At 46.3% G+C, this 13,138-nt stretch overlaps 1 protein-coding gene and 1 non-coding gene across 5 annotated transcripts in view; one reads left to right on the forward strand and one right to left on the reverse strand.

Moving 5' to 3' along the window:
• The window catches only part of LOC105493332 (unc-51 like autophagy activating kinase 2), a 105,756-nt gene extending 94,854 nt beyond the window's left edge, over nt 1-10,902 (reverse strand). For 3 of the 4 annotated variants that reach the window (XM_071082507.1, XM_071082506.1, XM_071082505.1), the window contains exons 1-3: nt 10,290-10,844; nt 8,710-8,802; nt 7,779-7,820 (exon numbers count right to left, since the gene is read on the reverse strand). In XM_071082507.1, coding sequence (XP_070938608.1) covers nt 7,779-7,820; nt 8,710-8,802; nt 10,290-10,379 — 225 coding nt within the window. In that variant the 5' untranslated portion in view covers nt 10,380-10,844. Of the gene's footprint in view, nt 1-7,778; nt 7,821-8,709; nt 8,803-10,289 lie in introns of all 4 variants that reach the window. The other variant, XM_071082504.1, reaches the window with a different exon arrangement.
• On the forward strand, nt 3,830-3,900 carry TRNAG-CCC (transfer RNA glycine (anticodon CCC)). The gene has a single exon. It is a non-coding gene; the product is annotated as a tRNA-Gly (tRNA).
• Nucleotides 10,903-13,138: the final 2,236 nt, after the last annotated feature.

Genomic DNA, 13,138 nt, shown 5'->3' on the forward strand with positions numbered 1-13,138 from the left:
CAACATGGTAAAACCGCGTCTCTACAAAAAATAGAAAAATTAGCCACGCATGGTGGTGCCTGCCTGTAGTCCCAGATACTTTGAAGGCTGAGCTGGGAGGATGGCTTAAGCCCGGAAGGTGGAGGTTGCAGTGAGGCATGATCATGCCACTGTACTCCAGCCTGGGTAGGAGAGCCAGACCCTGTCTCAAAAAAGAAAAAAAAAAAAAAAAGAAATAGCAACTATTTGCTTAATGTCATCTTTCCTAATATACTGTAAGAATTCCACAATGACAAGGACCATTTCTACTTTGTTCACGACTATACTCCTGTACCTCTCATTAACTAGCTCAAGAAACTCGAGTCACAAATAAATCAGTAAGAAAAATGAACACAACCGATGTATCACAGAACAGCAATGGGAACGTCACAGAAGAAATGTAAAAAGATAAATGCAGCAAAAAGATGACTGATACCCTAATGATTTAAGAAAAAAAAAATATATCAGCTGGGCGCAGTGGCTCACATCTGTAATTCCAGAACTTTGGGAAGCTGAGGCAGGTGGATCACTTGAGGTCAGGAGTTCGAGGCCAGCCTGGCCCATTTCTACTAAAAATACAAAAATTAGCCAGGCGTGGTGGTGGGTGCCTGTAATCCTAGCTACTTGGGAGGCTGAGGCAGGAGAATTGCTTGAGCCCAGGAGGCAGAGGTTGCAGCAAGCTGAGATCATGCCACTGCACTCTAGCCTGGGCAACAGAGTGAAACTCTGTCACAAAAAAAAAAAAAAGAAAAGAAAAGAAACAAAGAAATAAAAAAATTAGGCTGGGCACGGTGGCTCACACCTGTAATCCCAGCACTTTAGGAAGCCGAGGCAGGAGGATAACTTTAGTCTAAGAGTTTGAGACCAGCCTGGGCAACATAGTGACCTCGTCTCTATTCATTAAATAAATATAATTTAAAATTTTTAAAAAATACATTTTCCTAGTGTGAGATTGTAAAGATATTTTTTTAAAAAAGGTCACTACTGGTTAAAAAGAACCGGTGGCTGGGTGTGATGGCTCACACCTGCAATCCCAGCACTTGGGAGGCCAAGGCGGGCGGATCACAAGGTCAGGAAATTGAGACCATCCTCGCTAACACAGTGAAACCCCATCTCTACTAGAAATACAAAAAATTAGCCGGGCATGGTGGCGGGCGCCTGTAGTCCCAGTTACTAGGTAGGCTGAGGCAGGAGAATGGCATGGACCCTGGAGGCGGAGCTTGCAGTGAGCCGAGATCGCGCCACTGCACTCCAGCCTGGGCGACAGAGCGAGACTCTGTCTCAAAAAAAAATAAAAAAATAAAAAACAAAAAGAACTGGTATAGGCTGGGCGTGGTGGCTCACGCCTGTAATCCCAGCATTTCAGGAGGATGAAGTGGGCAGATCACAAGGTCTGGAGATCGAGACCATCCTGGCTAACATGGTGAAATCCCATGTCTACTAAAAATACAAAAAAGTAGCCAGGTGTGGTGGCAGGTGCCTGTAGTCCCAGCTACTCGGGAGGCTGAGGCAAGAGGATGGCATGAACCCAGGAGGCAGAGCTTGCAGTGAGCCAAGATAGAGTCACTGTAGTCCGGCCTGGGCGAAAGAGCAAGACTCTGTCTCAAAAAAAAAAAAAAAAAAAAAAAAAAATTAGCCAGGCGTGGTGGCGGGCACCTGTAATCCTAGTTACTCCAGAGGCTGAGGCAAGAGAATCGCTTGAAGCCAGGAGGCAGAGATTGCAGTGAGCCGAGATTGTGTCACTGCACTCCAGCCTGGGTGACAGAAAGAACTGGTATAATCTTTTAAAAGATAGCTAGTATCTTTGACCAAGCAATTCCACTTCAAGGAATTTATTCTACAGGAACACTACAAAAACACACAAAGATATACGTACACAGTTTTCTCTGCAGTACTGTTTCCAATAGAGAAAAAATAGGAAACACTCCAAATAGCCATAATTCGGTGGTTTTTTAGGCGACAGGACTCACTCTGTCCCCTAAGCCAGAGTACAGTGGCCAGTGGTGCAATCACAGCTCACTGTAACTTCAAGTTCCTGGGCTCAAGCCTTCCTTCCATTTTAGCCTCCCAAGTAGCTGGGACTACAGGTATGTGCCAGCACATATGGCTAACTTTATTTTTTGTAGAAACAGGGTCTCACGGCTGGGCGCGGTGGCTCAAGCCTGTAATCCCAGCACTTTGGGAGGCCGAGACGGGCGGATCACAAGGTCAGGAGATCGAGACCATCCTGGCTAACACAGTGAAACCCCGTCTCTACTAAAAAATACAAAAACCTAGCCGGGCGAGATGGCGGGCGCCTGTAGTCCCAGCTACTCGGGAGGCTGAGGCAGGAGAATGGCGTGAACCCGGGAGGCGGAGCTTGCAGTGAGCTGAGATCTGGCCACTGCACTCCAGTCTGGGCGACAAAGCAAGACTCTGTCTCAACAAAAAAAAATAAAAAATAAAAGAAACAGGGTCTCACTATGTTGCACAGGCTGGTCTTGAACTTCTGGCCTCAAGCAATCCTCCTGCTTCAGCTTCCCAAGCCACTGAGATTATGGTGTGAGCCACCATGCCTGGCTTATAATTGGGTTTTAAGTAAATTATCATTTAGCCCTACAATACCTATACTGATTATGACAAAGTATCTAAGACACATCAAGCTTAATAAAACATGTTGCATTTCTGTACAAACACTACCATTTCTCTCAAAATGAAAAGCTTTAAAAACCAAGTATAGGCCGGGCGCAGTGGCTCACGCCTGTAATCCCAGCACTTTGGGAGGCCGAGGCGGGCGGATCACAAGGTCAGGAGATCGAGACCACGGTGAAACCCCGTCTCTACTAAAAATACAAAGAATGAGCCAGGCGCGGTGGTGGGCGCCTGTAGTCCCAGCTACTCGGGAGGCTGAGGCAGGAGAATGGCGTGAACCCAGGAGGCAGAGCTTGCAGTGAGCCAGGATCGCGCCACTGCACTCCAGCTTGGGCGACAGAGCGAGACTCCGTCTCAAAAAAAAAAAAAAAAAAAAAAAAAAAACAAGTATAAATGGTTATAGACTGATATACATATTTAGAAAATTCTAAAATATACCAAACAGTGGTTATCTCTGGGAACTGCCATCTCTTTTCTAATTTACCATTTGCACAGTATTTGATTATTTTAACTGTGGGCATATATTACTTTTGGAATCAAGAGGGAAAATGCATTTCTTTTTAAGTCTCATCTAAACTGAAAGCTGATTTTTACAATGTCAAAAGTTCTCAATTTATAAACTTCAGACAGATAACCAAAACTAATGGTCAGTAAAAATGACATTCACTCCGAGTTGACAGTTACTATATTAGTTCCTAAACATACTGTACCCATTGATGAACAATTTGAATCAAGAAAACAAATATAAAGTATTAGGTCAAGACTCTGTTTAACAGCCAAACGTTTAAGACATCTGATTAATACTTCTTGTTTGTTTGTTTTGTTTTTGAGGTAGAGTTTCCCTCTTGTTACCCAGGCTGGTGTGCAATGGTGCGATCTCGGCTCATCGCAACCTCCGCCTCTTGGGTTCAAGAGATTCTCCTACTTCAGCCTCCCGAGTAGCTGGGATTAGAGGTATGTGCCACCATGCCCGACTAATTTTGTATTTTTAGTGGAGACAGGGTTTCTCCATGTTGGTCAGGCTGGTCTCAAACTCCTGACCTCAGGTGATCCGCCTGCCTTGGCCTCCCAAAGTGCTGGGATTACAGGCATGAGCCACCGCGCTCAGCCTAATACTTCTTAAGTTTGTTTTTATAAATTAGTTTCAAAGCACTGGTAGTGCAGTGGTAGAAGTTTCAAAGCACTGGTGGTTCAGCGGTAGAATTCTCGCCTCCCATGCAGGAGACCCAGGTTCGATTCCTGGCCAATGCAGCTCCCATATTAATCCCAGCTACTCAGGAGACTGAGGCAGGAGAATCCCTTGAACCCAGGAGGCAGAGGTGCAATGAGCTGAGATCATGCCATTGCACTCTACCCTCGGCAACAAAAGTGAGACTTCTTCTCAAAAAAAAAAAAATATATTAGTTCTAATAGTATACCATGTACAAAATAAAACAACATTTTAATGCAGTCACTGTGAAATTCCTGATTGTTTAACAATTCACATTTTTTAGTATGTTCTCCCTAATGATACCTCATTCTATAATCAAAGCTGGTACTAAAAAATACTTTTCATTCTGATAGAAAATAATCTAAGTATACTTTCAAAACGAAACCTACTCTGCAATTGCCAGGGTTTTCTGTATATCTCCAAGATTGGGAAACTAAAGAGTTAACATTATTTAACAGTTTTTGTACTAGGCACTGAGTTGTACCACTTGATGCCCTCTGTCTACAGAGACTAAGACAAACTATACAAACAGCAGTGAGGAGAACCAACATTTCAACTAGGGACTGAGAGAAGAGATGAGTTTAGTTTTGACTTGAAAGGTTTCTCCCCTTTTTATGCTGCTTTGAATTTCTCAAATGAAGAAACGAATTACAGCTATCTGAACAGGTAATAAAATATACCCACTGCATTCACATATTCCATGAATGGAAGTTTAAATTGTAAAGTTTTTGTAAAGCAATCATACTCTACAATCAAAAACTTTAACACTGTGCATGCTATTTGACTTGGTCTTTCCAATTCTACAAATTGAAGTTAAATAATCAAAAATATGTTCAGAAGGTATACATAATTCTTACAGCATTTTTCTTTTTAGGAAAAACTTAAACATCCTTTTTCTTTTTCCCCGAGATGGAGTCTGGCTCTGTCACCCAGGCTGGAGTGCAGTGGCACGATCTTAGCTCACTGCAACCTCTGCCTCCCTGGTTCAAGCAATTCTCCCGCCTCAGCCTCCTGAGTAACCGGGATTACAGGTGCCCGCCACCACGCCCAGCTAATTTTTGTATTTTTAGCAGAGACAGAGTTTCGCCATGTTGGCCAGACTGGTCTTGAACTCCTGACCTCTGGTGATCCGCTTGCCTCAGCCTCCCAAAGTGCGGATTGCAGGCGTGAGCCATCGCACCTGGCCAAAAAAATTTAAACATCTTATAACATGAGTTTAGTTACTTTGTGTTATGATATGACCACATGAAAAAAAATTTTTTTTTTTTTTTTTTAGACGGAGTTTCGCTTGTTACCCAGGCAGGAGTGCAATGGCGCAATCTCAGCTCACTGCAACCTCTGCCTCCTGGGCTCAAGTAATTCTCCTGCCTTAGGCTCCTGAGTAGCTGGCTTTACAGGCACCTACCACCACACCTGGCTAATTTTTGTATTTTTAGTAGAAATGGGGTTTCTCCATGTTGGTCAGGCTGGTCTTGAATTCCCAACCTCAGGTGACCCGCCTGCCTCGGCTTTCCAAAGTCCTGGAATTACAGGTATGAGCCACAGTGCCCAGCAGAAAAATGACAATATTTTTTAAAAAGTAAATATACAACAGTCCATTTGTCTCACCCGCCTAAAACTAAACATATTGAAAGCAAAGACTTTGTTTTATTCACTGCTTGATTCCTAGCACTTAGAACAATGCCTGGCACATAACAGTCACTCAAAAACTTACAAAATAGGCCGGGAGTGGTGGCTCACATCTGTAATCCCAGCACTTTGGGAGGCAGAGGTGGGCGGATCACCTGAGGTCAGGAGTTCCAGACTAGCATGGCCAACATGGTGAAATCTTGTCTCTACCAAAAATACAAAAATTAGCTGGACATGGTGGCAGGTGCCTATAATCCCAGCTACTTGGGAGACTGAGGCACAAGAATTGCTTGAACCCGGCAGGCAGAGGTTGCAGTGAGCCAAGCTCACACCACTGCACTCCAGCCTGGGCGACAGAGTGAGACTGTCTCAAAAAAAAAAAAAAAAAAAAAAAAAAATTGTCAAATGAATACAGAAGAGGTTTTAGCTAGAAATATATATGTAATAGGATCACATAACATATACATTTACCTTAACCGAATTCAACTGTCCAGACTAAGCAAAAGAAAGAACTTATGTAAATCATGCATGCTGACTTGCCCTGGAGTGACAGTGGAGAGAAAACCAGAATCTGCTGTTCCCTCTGAGAGTCTCTGGTCCCTACAGCTCTCACATGGTATCGCACTAGCTACACGTGATTCTAGTTTTTTGGGTTTTTTTTTTTTTTAAGGGACGATCTTGCTCTGTTGTCCAGGCGGGACTGCAGTGGCATGATCACAGCTCACTGCAGCCCTGAACTCCTGTGCTCAAGTGATCTTCCTGCCTCAGCCTCCTGAGTAGCAAGAATTACAGGCTCAAGCCACCACACCCAGCCTGATTTTAGCGTTTAAAAGATTTTTTAACGTAAGATGGCCCTAAATATAAGCCAGCTGCTTCATCTGGTGCTACACCCAGAAAACAGCAATTTTCTACAATGCTGAGATCTGAAAAGGATTTCCAAGAGTAATTTTGACTATATGGAAATTTTGCCTTAGAGGATGACTTTAGAACCTACTTCCCTTGGCCGGGCGAGGTGGCTCAAGCCTGTAATCCCAGCACTTTGGGAGGCCGAGACGGGCGGATCACGAGGTCAGGAGATCGAGACCATCCTGGCTAACACAGTGAAACCCCGTCTCTACTAAAAATACAAAAACTTAGCCGGGCGAGGTGGCAGGCGCCTGTAGTCCCAGCTACTCGGGAGGCTGAGGCAGGAGAATGGCGTGAACCCGGGAGGCAGAGCTTGCAGTGAGCTGAGATCCGGCCACTGCACTCCAGCCTGGGTGACAGAGCGAGACTCCGTCTCAAAAAAAAAAAAAAAAAAAAAAAAAAAGAACCTACTTCCCATTCCAAATAAAATGCAACTCTACTTCATGCCATAGCATACACAAATATATCTATAACCTATAATCATAGATATAACTGGGTGATGAATATGCATAGTGTCTTTGTTTTTATTTTCTAACATTTCTTCAATTTACAAATAGTGCTTTCATAATAAGAAAAAGCTCTATTTAGGCCATGTGTGGTGGCTCACATCTGTAATCCCAGCACTTTGAGAGGCTGAGGCAGAAGGATCCCTTGAGCCCAGGAGTTCAAGACCAACCTGAACAACATAGAGAGACCCTATCTCCACAAAATAAAAAAATGTTTAAAAAAAAAAAAATTTCTATTTAGGCGGGGCACAGTGGCTCATGCCTGTAATCCCAGCACTTTGGGAGACCAAGATGGGAGGATGACTTGAGGTCAGGAGTTCGAGACAAGCCTGGCCAACATGGTGAAACTCCATCTCTGCTAAAAATACAAAAAAGAAAAAAAAAAAATTAGCCTGGCGTGGTGGTGCGCACCTGTAGTCCCAGCTACTCGGGAGGCTGAGGCAGGAGAATCACTTGAACCCGGGAGGTGGCGGTTGCAGTGAGCCGAGATCAAGCCACTGCACTCCAGCCCAAGAGACAAAGTGAGACTCCGTAAAAAAAAAAAAAAAAAGAAGAAGAAAAAAAAGGTCTATTTTTAATAGTCCTTTCAACATTCATCAGAGAATGCTAGATTTGGTATCAATATTCCTCTACCTCACCTAAAACAATGCTACCTCTATAGTATATTATCAATCGTTAATAAACTTACTCATGCAGCATATTCTTTCAGCCTATTACTCTGTTCTGTTTTAAATAATTTCTTAATTCAGAAACATGTAACTCAAGCTATGTATCTTTTCAACAAGAATTAAAGTCATTTTTATTTCTATTAAGAGTCACTTAAATCTATGAAATAGAAAAAATTTTTTTAATTTTTAAAAAATTTCAAAATAAGGTACCTGAACATCATAGAGTGCTACAATATTTTCATGCTGAAGTTCCTATTAAGAAAATTGAGAATGAAAAATATGTAAGTATTCTAATACTTTTACTATATTTTAATATGTAAATAAAATTAAAGTATACACTTACACACTACTTCTAGTATTACACTTCTATTAATAGACTAGAAAAATCCAATTCAAGAATAAGAAATGTGCCTGATCAAACAAAAAGCACATTATCTCACTAAAAGAAAATATGATTTTTAGCTCAAAGTGCTACAATTCTTAGCAAAGAGCTCTCGACAGAAAGCAGTTTTGAAGAAATCGGGTGTTAAATGAGGGTTCCACACTTGTGTTAGTTTGGAAAACGCTACGTTAAGTACTTTGAAACCAGTTTCTTCATTGTAGAATTTTTCAGACTTTCTTTAATGAGCCATAGGCTTTGTGACTCTCCAAGAAGTATTTAGCAAATGGGGTTTTCCAAATTTACTTAACCATCTTCTCAAACCATCTCACTTAGATAACACTGGTTGTGAGTGATCTAAAAAAGCCACCTCCAAAGAATGTAACTGTCTTCCATTTAAAGACCCCCAGTGCCCCTACTCTCCCCAAAAAACTTAGTAGTAACATGAAAGGGGACAACCGGAGAAGTAAAAACAGTGTACAAGATGGGTCTGCCTGGCCCTCAAACAACAACACAGTCATTAGGAAAAAGGAGAAATGATGAGAAGCTAAACTCAGTCTTCACAGAATCCCTCTGAGCTTTGGTTCTTAAAAACAGCTTCTAAGTACTCAATGTTTTAAAAAAGTGAGCATGCAAAAAGGAGAGCAACAGTTGAAAATTCTCAAACTTAGACCCAACTACCAAACTGCAAAGGATGGCAGCATGCATTCATTTAAATTAAGTTTTAACCTTATATGAATACTACTATATAAAGTAACATACCTTTAAGATTTTAATTTCCTTTCCAAGCAGTATTTGTGATTTTGACAAGTTCTTTTTATTAATACTTTTAATAGCTACCTCCCAATCAGTTTTCTGAAAAAGAAAAACAGTGTTACTCCTAGATATTCCACAGATGTTTTTAGCAAATAAATGTACGGCATTGGGGAAAAATGGAAAAGAACCTGTATTTTCAATCATGGGAAAGTGACTTCATAAATTATAGTGTAATATGCCAAGGTCCTACAACACAACTACTAAAAATAACAAATATGAAGTCCACATAGTAACTAACATTGAATGAAAAAAGAATAGTTCACAACCACTTCAAAGTTATGGACAAATGTAGAAATAAACTTGGAAGGTGATACGGTTAACTGAAAACTTGTTAGTTTGGAATGATTACACCTTGTTTTTCTCGAGTTCTAAATTATTTTCCTAATAAATGAAAAGTAGGTCGGGCGCAGTGACTCACACGTATAATCCCAGCACTTTGGGAGGCCAGGGCAGGCGGATCGGATCACCTGAGGTCAGGAGTTCAAGACCACCCTGGCCAACGTGGTGAAACACAGTCTCTAGTAAAAATACAAAAAAAAAAAAAAAAAAAAAAAATTAGGCGGGCGTGGTGGCAGGCGCCTGTAATCCCAGCTACTCGGGAGGCTGAGGCAGGAGAATCGCTTGAAGCCGGGAGGCGGTGGTTGCAGTAAGCAGAGATCTCGCCACTGCACTCCAGGCTGGGCAACAAAGCGAGTGTCTCATAAATAAACAAATAAATAAATAAGAAAAGTAGCATTACTTTATCCGATAAGCAACAAAGTCAGCCCACTTTTAACACACCCCTTGGCAACAATCAGAACTGCCACACCCTTTAAGATTATTTTCACTCCCGATATGCCTTTGCAAATTCTTTAGATTCTAAAACCTCGTGTAACTATACTTGCGAAATAGCAAAGGCTAAAAAAAAAAAAAAAAAAAATTTAAGGCTTAAACATGATTTCATGTTCATTGTGATTGAAAATGAATTGTCCAATCACCTTTCTCACCCGGAGCTCATCTATCTGACTCCGGGGGAGAAAACGGTGCCGGGGCTCTTCGGGGTGCAGGGGACCAGTGCTGAGAAAGGTGACACCTCCCAGGCTGAGAAAGCCTGAGGCTAATGGGACATCGCCCATTTTCCGCTGGGTCTGTAATTATCAACCTCAAAGGTGACCAGCCCTGGGCACGGGGAAAAAAACCAAAGGTCCATTCACGCCCAAGCCTCGAGTCTGCACGGGGCAGTACCGTCTATTTTGGGTCGAGGGCAACTTGGGTGCAAAGGCTCCTGCGATCGGCCCGCGGGGTAGGTCCCGGGCACACAGGAGGGTCAGCAGCAGCCGGTCGGTAGGCGGAGCGCTGCCAGAGGCTTGGGCCTCACAACAACCCTCAAAGGACCAAAACAAACCGCGAGACGGGCTGCGCGCACAATAGCATCCCCAGGCGGCTAGCCGTGGCGGGGGGCTCGGCCCGCGGCTGCGCCAAGTTTCAGAACCACCTAGCCCCGTGCCTGCCGCCCGGGGCCCGGCCTCGCCCCGGCCGGCGCTCACCTGGCGGTGCCGCCCCCGGAAGACCACGGCGAAGGCCCCGTGTCCCACGAGATCCCTCTTGCTGTACTCGAAGTCGCCCACCACCTCCATGGCCGCGCCCCCGGGGCACACAGTGGGCGGGCTGGCGGCGTAGCGCGGCGCAGGTATCAGCACCGCGGGTCTGCGGCCCCGGAGCGCGCCAGCTGGCGGCGAGTCTGGGGCAGCCGCAGCCCCGGGCCCGGGCTGACTCTCATGCCGAGAGGCCGGAGCGGAAACGGGGGAGGCCGCCGCGCGGAGCCGGGGTCAGCGAGGCCCGGCCCGGCCCCGGCCGCTCCTCATGGCCCGGCCTGCCGCCGGTCGCGGGCTGTCTGGCGAAGCGGCCTCGGCGCTGCCGGGCCAGGGTCGCTGTCACCGTCACTGTGCGCGCCCGGAGCCGCACACGCGCTCTGAGGCAGTGAGGGGCCTGGTACTCTCCATCCCCAGCTCGTCCGGCCTCCTCGGCCCTCCCCGCCCGGGGCGCTGCTGCGGCGGCGGCAGCCGCCGCCCTAGAACCCGCACCGCCGCGGACCCGCGCTTCCCAGCCTCGCGGCGGCGCCCAACGCCCTCACGCGCGCTACCCGCTCCCGCGCGACTGGCTGCCCTCCGCGACGTCCGCGCGCCTTGAAGGCCGCAGCGCCAGCCCGCTCCCTCCGCCGGGGAAAGGAGTGCGGCCCGGGCGGGGCGCCAGCAGCTGGGGAGATCCTCAGCTGCTCCTGAGGCGGGGACGGCGGGCGCGACCCGCTGCGGCCACAGCGGGTTACGGGCTGCAGGCTCTGTTCTGGGCCTGGGGAGCAGATTCCAGCCGACCACGCCCCGGGCTCCAGGCCGCTGGGAGGCGGACTTCAGAGAAGCGAGTCTTGAACCCCAGCTGCAGGCAGGACGGGAGAATCTCTGCAGGGTAGACCGCCAAATTCCTGCCAGAGCAAAGGAGCGACTGCTACTCCAGGCTTTGCCCGCGCCCTCGAAAACCGGAGTTAATGCTGCCAAGCTGCCGGCCTTCGGACGCCTCTCGGGGTTTACTCTTTCCGGATCCCTAGAGGGACGGTGACAGGCGGGATTCTGCACCTTTTGGTGGTCCCTTGACTCTGCGAGAAGCTGGTCAAGCTCAGGGTCCTCTTCGCAGAGAATCGCCTCTGCATACCGACTCAGGATCGCACACGTTTTCAAGGCTCTCCTGGGGGCTCCCAGTGTCAGGCTAGTTTGACCTCGGGCTTACTTCAAATGGCCGAAGGGAGCTTTCTTTTCTACCTGATTGTTAAAGTTGTTCAAGTGACAAGGAACAGACTGTCAGGTTTCCCGCAAGGAAGTACCTTATGAAACCATTGACTAAACAATATGCTTGAAACGATGAGAAAACGCAGGCCCCACACTTGAGTGTGTGTTCCATTGTTTAGGGTTTGTGCTTTCAGGGTCTGTCCCTGCAAGCTGATCTCTGAACCGTGACAGAGTCAGCTGAGAGAACCCTCCTTCCTCACACGCTCAAAACCTAGGGCCTTGGGTTTCTGCTTCTGCTACTGTGCACCCTTACGTCATCCTGTCCTTACTTACATCTGGCCCAGGTGGTTGTGTTAGACACTGAAAATCTGGAGCCTTCAAAAGTTGACAGCAACTTAAGCAAGATTGCACGTACACCCAACAATGGATGGAAATGATTCCTTACCTCACTGAAAGATTCTCTACAGTCTAGCCTTTTCTGTACTTTTTTTTTTTTTTTTTTTTTTGAGACAGAATCTCACTCTGTCACCAAGGCTGGAGTGCGGTAGCACAATCTCAGCTCACTGCAACCTCTGCCTCCCAAGTGCACGTGATTCTCCTGCCTGAGCCTCCCAAGCAGCTAGAATTACAGGCAGGCACCACCACACCCTGCTAATTTTTGTGTCTTAGTAGAGATGGGATTTCACCATGTTGGCCAGGCTGGTCTCAAACCCCCGACTTCAAGCGATCAGCCTGCCTTGGCCTCCCAAAGTGCTGGGATTACAGGCGTGAGCCACCACGCCCGGCCTGTTTTTTTGTTTTCAGACAGAGTCTTGCTCTGTGGCCCAGTTTGGAGTGCAGTGGCACGATTTAGGCCCACTGCAACTTCCGCCTCGTGGGTTCAAGTGATTCTCCTGCCTCAGCTTCCTGAGTAGCTGGGATTACAGACCTGCACCACCATGCCCGGCTAACTTTTTTTATTTTTAGTAGAGATAGGGTTTCACCATGTTGGCTAGGCTGGTCTCAAAACTCCCAACTTCAAGCCATCCACCGGCTTCGGCCTCCCAAAGTGCTGGGATTACAGGCATGAGCCACCGCACCCAGCCACATGAAGGTATTTTTAAGAAACCACTGATAGGCCCTTCATTTGGACATGGGTCGTGTCCTGTATTCATTCACAGGCCAAAGATGGGCCCCATGGACCTATCCATTTGAAAAGCAAAATGTGCAGGATTTCTGACCTCAAGGGTCAGAAAAGAAGTGGGGGCAGGAGGCAGGGGGTGCTTTGCTAAAAAATGTTTAGTTAGGACTATGTTGGTAGCAAATAGCAAACGTCAAATGTGATAAAGTGAAAAATAAAGAATGTAGATAAAGATACAGGTGTGCTTCTCAGAGTTCCAGGTCGGGCTTCAAAAGCAAACTACCCGCAGAACCAGGATCTCAAAGAGAACCGCCTTCCGTCTGTGCCCCTGCTTTGTTCTCTTGCCTGAGATCTCCTACATGGTGACAATGGCAGTCCCCGTCTCCAAACCAAATTCTTTTTTTTTTTTTTTTTTTGAGACAAAGTCTCGCTCTGTCGCCCAGGGTGGAGTACGGTGGTACCATCTCGGCTTACTGCAACCTCTGCCTTCCGGGTT

This window comes from Macaca nemestrina, chromosome 17, assembly GCF_043159975.1.
Source record: "Macaca nemestrina isolate mMacNem1 chromosome 17, mMacNem.hap1, whole genome shotgun sequence".
Classification (NCBI taxonomy): Eukaryota; Metazoa; Chordata; class Mammalia; order Primates; family Cercopithecidae; genus Macaca; species Macaca nemestrina.